Here is a 15,304-nt window from a genome sequence, read left to right as displayed (position 1 = left end):
GCTGAAGGCCAGTTCACCTGGAGTACAGAGCAGTACAAGAGACCTTGCCTCAGCAAAGTGGATGGGACCCGATTCCTGAAAGCTGTCCCCTGACTTCCACATCACACAGGTGCCTGCACTCAATTCTCTCTCTGTCTCTCTGTCTCTCTGTCTCTCTCTGTTTCTCTCTCTCTCTCTCACACACACACACATGCGCACACACACGCACGCATGCGCACACATGCACACGTCTACAGAGAGCACAAGGATGATAATGATGATGCTGACATGCTGACAATATGACGACCATAACAAAGGCCAGATGTGGTGGTGCAGATTTGTACTCACAACCCTGTGGAGACAGAAACTGGGGCATCCCTGGGGCTTGCTGGCTGGCCAGCCAGCCTAGTTAAATTAGTGAGTTCCACAACAGTAATAGACCCTGTCTCAAAACACAAGGCAGTTAGTGTCCTGAGCAATAAACACCCAAGGTTGACCTCTGGCCTCCACAAGTGTGTGTGCACCCACTCACTTGCCCACACACTCACACCAAATCTGAAAGTCAAGTCAGGAGGCATGGTGTCTATTTCCTGGCTCTTTGGATGTGGAAGCAGGAGGATTGAGATTTTAAGCCCAGCCTGGGTGTGACAATATACAAGACTTCATGTTAAGGTAAGAATAGAAACATCAGATATAGGCTGACAACTTCTGATTTCTTCTCCCAGTCCAGACTATTTCTCTGAACCTTGTGCCCGTGAACCCAGTTGTTATTCATCTAGTCTGTACAGATGCTTAGAAATCTCAAATTCACCATCCCAAGTTAAGCTCTTCCTCCCTCCCTCCTTCCCTCCCTCCCTCCCTCCCTCCCTCTCTCTCTCCCTCCCTTCTCTTTCCCTTCCTTCCTCCCTCCTCCTTTCCCTCCCTTCCCCCCTCTCTCTTTCTTTTTCTTTTGAACTCTAAGACAGGGTCTCACTATGTAACTCTTGCTGTCCAGGAATTCTCTACGTAGACTAGATTGGCCTTAAATTCACAGAGATCCGCATGCATCTGTCTTCCAAGTACTGGGATCAAAGGTCTGTGCCACCATGTCTGGCTCAACCCTTTACATATTAAGATTGCCAGACTTAGAAGCAAAAACAAAAACAAAACAACCCACCTCCCTCAAAAAAAAAAAAAAGGTAAAAATCAAGATATCAAACTAAATTTGAAATTCAGCCAGGACATAGAACATGCTTGTATTAAAAAAAAAAAAAAACCCAAAACAATTATGTAGTGTTGGAGGCTGGGGAGATGGTTTGACCCGTAGGGGCATGCGCTGCTCAAACATGTAAAGGCCAGGCTTGGTACAGTGGCTTTGAACGGGCACTGGGATGTTCTGATGTAGCCTTGGAAAGATCCCTTTGTATAACAATGCAAGCACACAATAGGCACTTCATCCCAATCCTACACTCACCCCAGTCACCCTTAATCCCTAGCCACCCTCATCAGGCATGGGATTTGGCTCAAGACTGTTTTCAACACAGCCAAATCTTCCTTTGCTGTTGCTACGTCCGGGCTCCCTGCAGGGTACCTGTGTGGGAACATTCAGAGGCAAATGCAGAGGTAGACCAGGCCTCTGGGTGGGAAAATGGAGGATTAGAACCCTCCTGCATTGCTGATGGAAATCTAAAAGGGTGCGGTGCTTGCGGAAGACAATTTGGCAGCTCCTCCAAAGGTAAACAGGCTTCCCACAGGATCCAGCAGATTCTCTCCTAGGTGTATGCCCCAGAGGATGGAACCCAGGGATGCAAACCAACCCTTGTATGGGAATCTCCACAGCAAAGCTGCTCATGGTAGCCAAACAATGAACATGACCCAAATGTCTGCCAAAGGGTGAATGGGTAAAGAAACAAAATTGGGTATAAACAGGCAATGGATTTTTAAAGACTGAATCTCATTGTGTAACCCAGGCTGATCTAGGTCAGAGGGTAGCTGTCTTACTCCAGTCTCTTGAGTGCTGGGATTACAGATCTGACAGACCACTGCTGGTCTACCATGTGATTTCATGCATCAGTACAAAGAGAGCAGGGTTTGCTACAGGCTACAGTGTGGAGGAATTGTGAAGGCCTTGCCTAAGACTTAGGCCCTAAGTCAAATGGACCTGTCAAAGGACACATATTGTATGGCCCTACTTGTAGGAAATGTCAAGTGTAGGCAAACCTGTAGACACAGGAACTAGATTAGAGGTGACTAGTGGATGGGTTGAGGGGTGAATGAGGCTTAGCGCTTAATGGGTACAGTTTCTGCTAGGCATCATGGAGATTTCTGGAATTAAATAATGGTGATGGCTGCACAGCATTGGGAGCATAATTAATGGAGCTGCATGCAATGCCTAAAATAGCTAAGAAGGTAGTTTTAATATGATGCATGCGCTATCATAATGAAAAATTCAAAATATAGTTTTGCGAGTCAAGTGTCCTGATGACTGTCAAGGAAATCAAGCTTGAAGGAGAGGACAACATTAGCCAGGGACCAGGGACAGAGCCTTTCCCTGCTTGGGGTGGTGTGTGTGTGGAGATGCAGGATAAGTGGTGGAGAAGGATGTGTGAGGTCACAGAAAGAAGGCTGGGTACTAGTGTGTGTGTCTGTGTGTCTGTGTGTGTATGTGTCTGTGTGTGTGTGCCTGTGTGTGTCTCTGTGTGTGTGTGTCTGTGTATGTGTGTCTCTGTGTGTGTCTGTATGTGTCTGTGTGTGTGTCTGTGTATGTGTGTCTCTGTGTGTGTGTGTATGTCTCTGTGTGTATATGTCTGTGTATGTGTGTCTCTGTGTGTGTGTCTCTGTATGTGTGTCTCTGTGTGTGTAGTCTGTCTCTGTGTGTGTGTCTCTGTATGTGTGTCTCTGTGTGTATGTTTGTGTGTATGTCTGTGTGTGTCTCTGTGTGTGTATGTCTGTGTATGTGTGTCTCTCTGTGTGTGTGTTTGTGTGTGTGTCTATGTGTGTGTATGTCTGTGTATGTGTGTCTCTGTGTGTGTCTCTGTATGTGTGTCTCTGTGTGTGTGTTTGTGTATGTGTCTGTGTGTGTGTCTCTGTGTGTGTCTCTGTATGTGTGTCTCTGTGTGTGTGTTTGTGTGTGTGTCTGTGTGTGTGTCTCTGTGTGTGTATGTCTGTGTATGTGTGTTTGTGTGTGTGTCTGTGTGTGTGTCTCTGTGTGTGTGTATGTCTGTGTGTCACTCTCTAGGGGGCCCAGCCTTCCGCAGCACAGGGCTTTGGTAGGAATCCACCAAGTCAGCGAAGCTAGACTTTTCTATCTGAGGGGGTTAGGGAAAAAGGTGCTCACTAAACTCTTTTGATGGTTTTCTTCTTTATTCTCTCCCTCCTCTCATGCTGTTTTATAGCTTTTGTACTCCAATGGACTCTTCCAGGCAGTACAAGAATCAAAACACTTGCATTCCATTTCTCAAGTGAATGATTATAGGGAAAGACATGTTTTTCATCTTCCTCACGTGAGTAAACACTTTATGTATTACAAGTAAAAAACGCATTATCCCAAGAAGCTATGTGCATTCATACCCAAGCAACTTGTTATAGATTAACCGTGTGGGCAAGCAAGGTGTCTTGTCAGGTCTTTTACTGGCAGACTGCATTTTGCAGTTACAGAGAAGAAAGGGCCAATCACTTTATAACTAATCTTAAAAGGGAATCTTAAAAGAATCACAAACCTAAACTTTCATATATGAAAAAGAATCTGTCAGCTCTACTTTAAATCTTTAGGGCACATATCCATTCATTAATAGTCTTTTTCTTTTTTCTTTTTCTTTTTTTTTTTTGGTTTTTCGAGACAGGGTTTCCCTGTAGTTTCTAGAGCCTGTCCTGGAACTAGCTCTTGTAGACCAGGCTGGCCTCGAACTTGCAGAGATCCGCCTGCCTCTGCCTCCCGAGTGCTGGGACTACAGGCGTGCGCCACCATAGTCTTTTTCTTTTAATATCAGGAGACTGAGGGCAGAAATGAGTAGAAGGAATTAATCATCACCTTTGGTCACCAACCAAACTTAGCAAGGAGAGTATGTCAGCCAGTAATAATTGGGCTGCTTTGTTCTTGTTTTCTGACCTTAATGAGTTCCTCATTCGGCTATGGGCCTTTCTAAAACTTTAGATTGTCTTCTTGGGTTTTTCCACCTCAAAGTTATTTAACAAAAACATCCTAGTTTAACCTTGTTATTTTCAAAGCTTTGTTTTAACTGTGACGCACTCTGAGGCCTGTGAACACATCTCCCGACATTAACGTTAAAGGAATTTAAACTAGCTGGGCTACTGGGAATCAGCTGTTCATCATTAACTTGAACTGCAATCCATGCAGTTCCTTAGGAGTAACTCACAGGCCCTGAGTGTGAAGCATATCCTTGTATTTATTTTTATTCATCAAAACTCTATATGAACTATCATTATTTTTTTAAAATCAAATTAGACAGTACAACTTAGGGAGAGATCATCTTCTTGACAATCTATGGGTTAAAATGCCCAGTAGAATGGATCTTTCCAAGAGATAAACACACTATATCACAGGTAGTGGAGAACCCCACATCCACTCACCCCATGCTGGATACCAGAGAAAGAACTACAGCAAACATGTAAAGGCACAGCAGAAGCAAAAGACGTTCCAGGGTCTGCAGTCCTGTGGTCTTGCCTGAATGAGCTTGGCCCGTCAGAGGATTCCCTTCTGGGCTGACGCCTGGAACTTCAAGTTCAACTCGCTGCTCCCCTGGCACGGCCCGCGGCAGCTGTGTGTCTGTGTGAAGGTGTGTGTGGTCTCCTGTGTGCGTGGCAAGGCCACCTGAGGTAGTGGTCTGTGGGCCTCTCCCCAGTCACGGCTGACTGCTGAGTGGGCCTGATTTGTGTGGGTCAAGGGCCGGTGGGGCACGGCTGTTGTGAGTTTGTCGTCATAGCCACATCAAGCTTAGAAGGTGGAATTTTGCGGTCTTTCTTCCTGTTTTCCAGCTTGTACACTCTCTTGTCTCTCTTCCAAAGTGCTCTCTGGGCCTTATGGGGATGGTTTAAATGTCTTGTTTAGGAGGGAGCCCTCTACCACCCCTCATTCTCAGCATCTTGTGCAGTCATGGGTTACTGCATTCACCTCCGCTCAGTACACAGACAGGCTTCTCTGAATAGAGCTGAGCCCATTCAGCTCTATTGTTGTGGGCATCATCATAGATACTTAGAAAATGGTCTGATACTATGGTAATTTTTGCTAGGTTGAAGTGGCAGGTTCCTTCCTAGGATCTGAGCCCTTTTCAGTCATGGACTTTTGCCTGGGTTTATGGCAGTAGGCATGGATTTCTTTCTGTGGAGTGGGCCTCAAGTCCAGCCGTGGAAGTGGCTGGTTACCCCTTACAACCTCATTTGACTGTCGCACCAGTGAGCACGTCTTGCCTGGCAGGTTGGTGTATCTCATGGAGTCTCACAACTTCATTAGACTGTCGGTGCCTTTATCCCCCGACACTCCACAGAGCACCACCCGACACTCCACAGAGCACCACCCGACACTGTAAGCAAGCTAGCAGCTGGAAGCTTCCAGCTCAGTCCCAACTTGATCTTTCCGTATCTCTCACCTTATATATCTTCAGAAATAGGGTCTTGCCAAATCAGCCATGAACCATTGCTCTAGTGGGCAGCCAGGAGCAATGGGAAAAGTCTGTACTGTTTTGGAGGCTTTGGGGTTCTTCCTGACCAATAACTCCTATGGAAATACCCCACGTTTGGCAATGAGGGTTTTATTTAGTGGCCCATTACTTCATACCTGGGTTTATGTGGGGCCCAACCTCAAACAAGCTGTCTTAATGAGCCATCTCTCCAACTGCCTTTTCGTTATAGGGTCTTATATATCCCAGATTGGCCTTGAACGCGATATGTAATTAAGAATGACCTTAAACTCTAATCTTCTCTCCTCCATCTTCTCCTAAGAGCTGAGATTACAGTTGTCTAAAACAAAGCTAGGTTTATTTGGTGGTGAGGATTGAGCTCAGGGCTCTGGGCATGCTGGGCAAGTACTTTACCAACTGAGCTACAAATAGGACTTACAAACGTTGTTTTAGTATTTATTCATTTGATTATTTGTGTGTGTGTGTGTGTGTGTGTGTGTGTGTGTGTGTGTGAGCGAGCATGTGTATGTAGGTGCCTGCAGAGGGCAGAAAGGGGCATCAGCTGCTCTTGAGCTGGAGCGGCAGGGGATTGTGAGCTGTCTGATGTGGGTGCTGGGAGGCTAAAATCAGGTTCTCAGCAAGAGCAGCAAGTGGTGCTCTTAGTCGCTGAGCCATCCTTCTAGCCCCCAAGACTCTCGATCACAAACGACAGATACAACTTAGATGTGTTTTGCATGAAGGAGAATTTATTGGTTTGTGGGGGCACCAGGAGGGCGGGGTACCTCGAGGTTACAGTGGTATCTAAGTCAAGTTTGGAGAGTGTCTAGGATATCTCTTCTGCTTGCCGCTGGCCTCTGCTCCTCTAAGACCTTGGCTCTCACTTTTTCTTGTTCCCCGGGAGATTTTGCATGAGGCTTTTCAACACAAAGTAGCTTTTCAGCCATCTCCCTAAATCTTGCCATTACACGCTCTTCTTTGACACCATTGAAAACATTGAAAACTGAAATCTGATTGGCTTCATCTGAACATAAGGGGCCAGCTGTGACCTTTAGAACCCCAATTTAAAGGGACAGGAACAGGGCTGGGTGGTGGGTGGATAGAACAAAGAGAGAACCCATGGCATGAACAAGAATTTCCAGAAGCAAGGCCCCATATCCTTAAATGCTCTGTCATGCAAGACAGGGCCTGCAGAGCTTCCACTGGGCTGAACGACAAAGAGTCGGCGAGACTGGCATGGGCAGGGAAGTTGCGAGGCGTGATGGAGCAGAGACAGATCACAGATAGTAGGTGAGGGAGTGGGAGGTGCAGAAGGATGAATGGTTGTGAAAGCCAGAAAAGGTAGGGAGGTAGCTGCAGGGGACATGGGGTCAAAGGAGGGAGGGCCTGCTTTTTTTTTTTTTTTTTTTTTGTGAAGTGGGAAGGATCTGAGAACTCTTGAATGGGCAGAGCTATAGAAGTCAAACAGTCCAGAAAAATGGACCTACGCACTGGTGGGGAGCTTGGACAATTAGAAGGTGCAGGCCCAACCCATTCCCCATGCTCCCATGCTCAGGAAAGGGATGAAGGAAGGCGGGGATGGTCTGGAGGCTTGGGGACAGTGGCAAAAAGGGTTTTACTCCTGAGAAATAGGATGCAAACACAGGGAGAGGGATAGAAAATGTGAGAGAAGGCTGGCACCATGGCCGACAACCAGAGATCAAGGTGGGCTGAAGGGCAAGAGCCTATAAGGGCCTCCTTCAGCCTCCTTCAGCCTGTGGGGGTTGCTTCAGCAGAGCCCAGGCAGGTGTAGAGACATGGTCAGAACAAAGATTTTTCAAAGCCAACTAAGTGCTATGAGGAAGACAGAAGAAGGCCATCTGTGAGAGTGGCCCACGGTGTGTGCTTCTGGGGAGGGTGTGAGAGAGACTTCCGGAATGGGGCTGGCTGAGGAGACAGACCTGTGATGTTCTAGAAGAAGGGAGTGGCCAGACAAAGCAGGAGCAAAGATCCTGAGGTGGTGAGGATAGGGGGTGGCTGGAGGGGAGGGCTGGAGGAGAGAAAAGGCCCAGAGAGTGGTCCAGGCCCCATCTAAGGGCCCTGTGGACTATGGCAGAGTTTGATGGGGTTTAATTGTTTTGGTCACAATGGGAAGCTGCTGGAAGACAGCATTAATGAAAGTTTGGTTGTTGTTGTTGTTGTTTTGAGATAGGGTGGTCTTGAAGTTCTGATCCTTTTATCTCCCTGAATGACATCACAGTTATTCGGAACCACGCCCAGTTTTGTATGGTGGTGGGGATTGGATCTAGGCAAGCATTCTACCAACAGAGCTACATCCTTAGGTGTAATTTTAATCAGAAGAGTGGGTTAATTAGACTTGACTCAGGTTAGAAGATCTTTTGGGTCACTGTCCGGAAGAATAAGAGAGGAGGCAGGGAGAGCAGTTGCTGCAAGGGTCCAGATAGATATCAAGACTGGGTGTCTTAGCCTGGGATTGAAAGGCTTGGAGATATAAAGAAGCGTTTGGGCTTTGAATATATTTTGGAATTACTTCCAACATGACTTGCCAATGGTGTGGGTGTGATTTTGAAGAAAGAGGCTCCTAGGTAATTTTCTCCTTCTTCTATGAATGTGTGTGTGCGGTTCTATGTGTGGTGGTGCTTGTGTATATGGTGTATGTGTGTGCACTTATGCATGCATGTGTGGAGGGCAAAGGAAGACTTCTTGTGTCATGTTCCACGTAATTCATTTGAGACAGGGTCCCTCATTGAATCCAGGGCTTGCTGGTGGCCTGCAAGTACCAACAATCCTCCTCCCTCCTCATTCTCCAATCTTGGGGTTATGGGCATCGGAAGCCATGCCCAGATTTTTTACGTGGGTGCTGGGGTTTGAATTCAGTTCTAATACCTGCACAAAAAGCACGCATACTAACTGAGCCATCTTCCTGGGCTCAAGATTTTGACTGAGTAGGTGGCTGAGTGGGGAGGTCATCTTCCACCAAGGCAGGATGAAGAGTATGAGTCTGTCTTCAGGAAGTTGGACAAGCACACGCGTCCTTCGTGGAAGTTAGCAGTGAACACACAAGCCAGCAGGATATAGATGATTTTATTGATGGTCGTGAATGAGATAAATGAAGAGGAAAGGGTGTACAGAGGAAGAAAGAATGCAGAGAACTAGGCTCCGGGGCATCTTACGTTTAGAGACTTGAGACTAGAGAAGTATCTCCAGAGGTGACGAAAGACTCATGTGTGAGGTGGGAGCTAGGGGAGGGTGAAGCTCGGACATTAACAGAAGATAGAGTTTAGGGAGGGGGCTCTCAATGGCCAGATGCTGCAAGGGAGTGAGATGGGATGGGAAGACTGACCCCTGGACTTGGCATATTGGGGACCCCTGGGATGGGGAAGAGGAGGCAAACACATAAAGCTCTTGGAAGACTTTGCTTTGCATCAATGGTAGCTAACTGGAGGAGGCGGTGTTGAGAGAGAGTTATAACATTTTCAGGAAGGGGATTTGTGTGTGTGTGAGAGAGAGAAAGAGAGAAAGAGAGAGAGAGAGAGAGAGAGAGAGAGAGAGAGAGAGAGAGAGAGAGAGAGAGAGAGAGAGAGAGAGACTGGAGTAGAGATTTGGTGATGGGGTATGACAGCCAGCTGGAAAAGGCGTGCCAGGCACAGGGATGCTTCCTCCACGTTGCAGAGGAGAAGGCAGAGGGACTGGACACGCATACTAAGGGGATGGTAGACTGTTAGGATGATCTGGAATTTGCTTCCTGTTTTTGCTCCTCAGGGACATGGGATGTCTGTCTGTCAGTCAAGCTCTAGGATTGTGAGAATGAGGGTTGGAGGGTGAGAAAAGAAAAGAAAAGCAATGTTCTAGTCGCCTTGGAGGGTTGGGCTACAGTTTCAGGAAAATGTAGGATTGTGTAGAAATGCTGGGTATCCGACATGAGCTTCACCATCAGGTGTTTACGCTGAGATCAGTTGGTCCAGCTGTGTGATTCTTCCGAGGGCCCAGCAACAGCTGTCTCTTGGATAAGATCTCACCAGGTAAAGTGTGAGAGAGACATATGCAAAAAGCAAGGGGTGGGGAGTTCCTAGGCAGCAGTGAGTACAAGAGCTGGGCGGGCCGGCGAGTCCAAGCTGGAATTGAGAGAAGGGAGACCGTGAGGAGGGGCAATGGGCAGTGAATGGGTGGGTTAAGGGGTGGGGAAGAGGGATTGCTCTAGTGAGGGCCAGACTGAGTGAGTTAGTAAGATGGGATAAGGCTGCTCTTGGTCCAGAAAAGGTGTGGGAGGTAAGGATAGGTAAGGTTTGGTGGGAGGAAAAAGCTAGTTGGAAGCAAGGAGGTCAAAGAACTGAGGGGTCAGATGTCTTATTTCTGAAGACACCAAGAACCATGACAGCTGCTCCAGGAGAGAGAAAGACGAGGAGTTAGGGGTGGGGTCACGGTCACCCAGGAAGGACGGTGAATATCCAGCTTTCTTATTTGTATCTCAAACTTAACATGTCTGAAAAGGAAGTCATCTCTGCTCCATCAAACCTGCACATCTACCGGGGCTCCGGACTCACTAATGACATTGCCATTCAGAGACAGAAACCTGAGTGTCACTTCGGTTCTTCTCCGTGCTTGGTCCCCACACCCAAGCAAATCAGCAGATCTCTCTGATTCTATCTTGTAAAGCCCAGTTATTTTCTTCCATGCCCACTGAGCACACCCTGCCCAGTTCGGTTCGTTGTGGTTTCTCAGACCATTGCATCACACTCCAAATTGGTAGCCCTGCCTCAGTCGCTCCACGCTGCAACCACAAGCGTCACCCCCGAGATAAATCTTTCCAGGACTTGTTCTTGCTTTTAGGATGAAGTCCAAGATCACTAGCAGGGATTTATAAAGAGCACATTACACGATCTTTCCTGGTCCGTCTCAGCCGCACGCCAAACACTAGCCCCTCAGCTGACTCAGCCATCCTGGGTTTTTTTTGACCATTGGATTTGCCCTCTGTTGATTCACAAATGCTATCTCTCTCTATCCAAAGTCCAATTTTCCAGCACTTGGCAAAACCCCCACTTTCTCCAAGTGCCATTGTGTGGTCCCAGGGAGTTCTTCCCTGGATGCCTGCATGCCAGGTCCTCCTCTTCTGCCTCCCAGCACCTGATGCTTCCCCAGGTAATTAGGCATTTGGTTATCATTTTTTCCCTCTAGGATGTAAGCTGTGTGAACCCAGGGAGGAGGTTTGATTCTTCCCAGAATCCAGCGTGGAGATTTGACATAAACCTAAGCCATCAATATCTGTAGACTTGAATCCAAGGGGAAGGTCCTAAGGGTGGAGCCCCTGTGGGTGATGACAAGGTCTGGCATCTTCTGAGTGGGAAGCTGAGTGTCTCAGAGGACAAGGAAGTCATGGAATGAAGAGGGTAGGGTGAAGCATAAGTGGTCCATGAGGCCCTGGGTCATTGACAATTGACAAGGGCTAGGAAGAGAAGATCCCTGGCCACAGGCTCAGTCTTGAATGAACAAGAAGGACGTAGCAGCATTGGGAACAGGAAAGAGTGGGCAAGAAGACAGAAGGGAAACACGGGGATTTCTCAAGTAGGTAGAGTTTTGAGTGGAGGCAAGAATGGTAGGGGGTGCTTGAGAATGTGGGGGATACAGGATGAGACATCCAAGTGGCCAGGGAGTACCTCTAGGGTCATCTCCGTCACCTCTGGAGTCTTTGGCTGGTCAGACAATAGTTGCTCTCCACCTGGCTAGTGTTTCAGGACAGGATATCTCTGAAATGTGAGGGAATTATGGGAATGGTCAGGTCACAGTGTGAGCTCACAACATGCTGAACCCGACAGCAACTCCTGGAGTGGGCGTCTAGCCTCTCAGGGGTATTGTGCCCTGGTCTGGACTTGGCAGCTGTCTTGGTCTCAACAGTGTAGGGCCATCTGATTTTATTGAGGGTGCCTGGGCTGGGTGGTTACAGTTCTGGGCTGATGAGGGTTGAGAGTCACCCCTGTCTCCTAGAGTCAGACGCCTAGGAAGTGGTGTTGTCCCAATACCGATCCCATTCTTCCAAGTTAGCAGCTCCCAGAGAACTGATGTTGACTGAACCAAAGCTTCCTGCTAGTTCCAGGGTCGGGTCAAACCAATGGCTTGTAGGAGAGTTCAAAAGACCAGTACTGTGTATCCAAATGGAACCACTCTGTGGTGGCATTTATGACCCACTCTTACAAATTTGGCAAGCTCTAGGGCCCTGGCTGCTTAAACAGCTTAGCTCAACCCCTCCTGCCTTGTTTTCCTGCTCTGTCCATCTTAGGTGCTAAATCCTTGTCTGTAGCTCTGCTTCCAGGGAGCTTGACATAAGACAGGAGACTCATTGGTCTTGTCCCCAATCAGGATAAAGCATAGAGACCATCCAGTGGGCTTGAAGATTTTTCCTACTTTTAGCCAGGATGTTTAAACTGGATTTAGTCAACCACAAGAAGCCAACAAGGGTAAAAACACTTTGCTGATTTCCCAGGTTAGGTGTGACATGGGGTTCAGATTAACAAGACACAGTTTTTCTCCATGAGGCTCACAGCCAATTTACTCATTTAACAAAACATTTATTGAATGCTGCGAGGACCCAGTGACTCAGCATCCTGTCCTTCGTGGGCTCACAGACTGCTGGGTATCGTTCACGGGTACCAGCTAGTCCATCCCAGAGAGTATGACAGGAGAGAGGCCTGAGCTTTTATGGCCTACAAAGTGGTGGTGAAGGCTGTCCTTGGGTTGAGGACATTTGCAGAGGAGGCAGGTGGGGCATTCCAAGCAGAGGGATCCATGTGGTGAGGGTTGGAGGCACAAGCATAGCATCACGAATACCTAGGTGTTATCAGTCATAAACTGAGGGAGGAAGCCATGGAGGAACAGGGAGGTCAGCAGAGCCAACTTGGGGGCAATGGGGTTAGGGGTGGGTGTGCTGAAAGAGATGTTAAACTTGAAGGAATGGCGTGGTTGCAGTCGTGACTGAGTAATCAATCATTCTAGCCAGGTGAGGAGGGTAGACCTGAGAGGCCCCGTGGAATGATTGATGGAAGGCTATGGGGTGACAGAGGAGGTAACTCAGGAGGGCCAGAGAGCTTGGAATCAGGGCTCTGTGGTGCTGGACGGGATGTGGGCTGTGAGGAGCTGATGGAGGAGAGAAAATGAGTGAGGATCCTACATAAAGGGGACAGGGTCTCTGTGAGGAGGGCAGCCGGAAGGGAGGAAGGCAAAGCCAATGAGGAGTTGCTAGCTGTACTATGAAGGGTTTTCCCTGGGAGTTTCCCAAGGGCAACTTGTAGACTCCGAGGCAGGTCCACGATAAGGAGATGTTTAAGGGACTGTCAAGGTATGTGTGGTTACAGGGCAGGGGAGGATGAAGTGACTCAGGGAAGGCTGAGGATCGATGGGCTGTGGCACGTCCTCTAGACCCTTGGGAGACTCCATCTTGCCTTTGCTCTCAGCACCATTCTCCCACCGTCAAAGGTGATCCCTCCATGGAACCTGCATTGGGCAAGGTTAGGGAGTTCAGGAAATGGAAGGCAAAGACCTCCTGAACCACACACAATGTATGGAGGGACTTACACTCTCTGAGAACCAGACTGGGGTCTCCATTGCTCCCTGTCTTTCTGCCTCAGAGCTGTGAGGCCCCTGGTATAGGCCCTGTCTTTGCTGTTCTTCTCCATGTCCTGGTGGGCATGTGTGTGTGTGTGTGTGTGTGTGTGTGTGTGTGATGTGAGGTTGGGGATTAGATGATCACCTAGTGGTTTGGCTTCCCCCAAGAGGCCCGCCTAAAACATCACCCCCACACTTCTCCAGCCATCACACACAACCTGTCTACAAAGTACTGAGAACATTGTATTTATTAAGGAGTTGAAGTACTCAATTGACAAATATAAAATCCCCAACAACCATCAAGTCCCTGGAGGCTCAGGATTTAGGGACTCAAAGGTGTTTCCCATCTTCCACTAGCCCTTAAATGAACTTCTGGAACCCCCAAGGCCATATTTCCCACCTGACCTGTTGCAGAAGACGACACCCCCTTTGCCTAGTTTCTTGGGGTGACTTCAGTGAACAGGCAGTGGTGAGTTAAGCCTACCTGCAAGTCATGGATAGACACCTGCATCCACTGTGGTCATCCCAACCTTTGTGAGGACAGCGTTGTCATCTTGGGGGTGACCTCCTTGGGATATCACATATGGCGGGCACGTATCTGGTAGATGGTGCTTCCGAGAGGCTTTCCGTCGCCGGGGGCGGAAGACCTCCATGCATCTCTTGCCCACCAGGTAGGCAACCTCACTGAGGTTGAGTAGGATACAGATGGCGGCCGTGACTACCATGAAGTAGGTGAAGATCTTCTTTTCCGTGGGTCGGGAGATGTAACAGTCCACGGTGTGGGGGCAGGGATTCACAGAGCAAGCCACCACTCGCGGCATGTCATAGTCCTTGTAGATGCAATGGAAGATGTAGAGGAAAGCCGAGTCCACAGCAGCCTTGAAGATGAGACTCAGCAGGTATGTCCACCACAGGCCACCCCTCTTCTTGTTCAGGTTGCTGTACAGGGCTGGGGCGTTGGGCCCATGTTTGCGGCGGTGCTTCCGTTCCCGGTCTTCCCTGTAGGCCACATGCATGACTACAAGCAGGGAAGGACAGGTGACCAGAATGAGCTGCAGGGCCCAGAGACGCACGTGGGACACCGGGAAGAACTCGTCATAGCAGACGTTGGGGCAGCCCGGTTGCTTGGTGTTACAAATAAAGTCTTTTTGTTCATCATCCCACACCTCCTCGGCGGCCACCACATACACCAGCACTCGGAAGATAAAAACCACCGACAGCCAGATGCGGCCCAGGGCGGTGGAGTACTTGTTCACACCGCTCAGGACTCCCTGTAGAAACCCCCAGTTCATGTTGGCTGTGCCCTTGGTGCCTAACGTGGATGTGTGTGCACTAGTATGCTAACCTCTCAGGCCCTGGGAGTCGCAAGGCCTGGGAGAACGCGCGAATGGGAGTCCTTATAGGTGAAGCCAAAGCCAGAACCTGTTTCACCGCAACCAATGGGCCATTGTGTCCTCACTTGTAATGACTCAGAGAAGGGATGGCCACAGTCCCCATGCCATGGCAAAAGTGTCTGAAGGCTAAGAAGAGGCAGGTACCTGCCCAAGATCTCCCAGCAGCAAGCAGCACAGATGGTCTTGAGCCCTGGTCTTCAGACTCCAAAAGTCAGGGTCTCTTTCCTTCTACAAACGAACAAGCACATGGGACATGATGAACATTACACATGCACACGCCAGCCAGCCAGCCCCTTTCCTCCCAGGTCTCAGCCATAGTGGCCCAGAGACTTCTGGCATCAGACTGTCTGCTCTCCCATTAGCTCTGGGGACTAGATGAGGAGAGCAAGGAAGGCCTTTATTGGTGGTCGGATTTGTTGAAGTTTTCCCGGACCCAGCCCGGGCAGGGCCCTGTGTTGGCAATGCCCAGTCTGGCTCTGTGATCTACATCTCAGAACAGCCTCCCTCCTCACTCCTTTGTAGCTCTGGGATCTCTCAGCGGCATCCCTTCCCAGACTACACACGGGCTCTTCGGCAATCGCTGTGGCTTGGCATCTTTCCTGCCCTGTCGTGTCAGAGCAAAGCGGATGGTCACACTTATTTATTCATCTTTTTTTTATTGTCTTGAAATCTGGGCCACTGTGGGTTCCTCTGGAATTCCAACCATTTTATTGGTGTGTGTGT

At 48.8% G+C, this 15,304-nt stretch overlaps 1 protein-coding gene across 1 annotated transcript; it reads right to left on the bottom strand.

Moving 5' to 3' along the window:
• Positions 1-13,678: 13,678 nt before the first annotated feature.
• On the bottom strand, positions 13,679-14,479 carry Gjb4 (gap junction protein beta 4). Its single transcript, XM_038335134.1, has one exon. The coding sequence runs from the start codon at positions 14,477-14,479 to the stop codon at positions 13,679-13,681; it is 801 nt and encodes a 266-aa protein (XP_038191062.1).
• Positions 14,480-15,304: the final 825 nt, after the last annotated feature.

Source organism: Arvicola amphibius, chromosome 6, assembly GCF_903992535.2.
Source record: "Arvicola amphibius chromosome 6, mArvAmp1.2, whole genome shotgun sequence".
Classification (NCBI taxonomy): domain Eukaryota; kingdom Metazoa; phylum Chordata; class Mammalia; order Rodentia; family Cricetidae; genus Arvicola; species Arvicola amphibius.
This window is presented reverse-complemented; position numbering and strand designations above follow the sequence as displayed.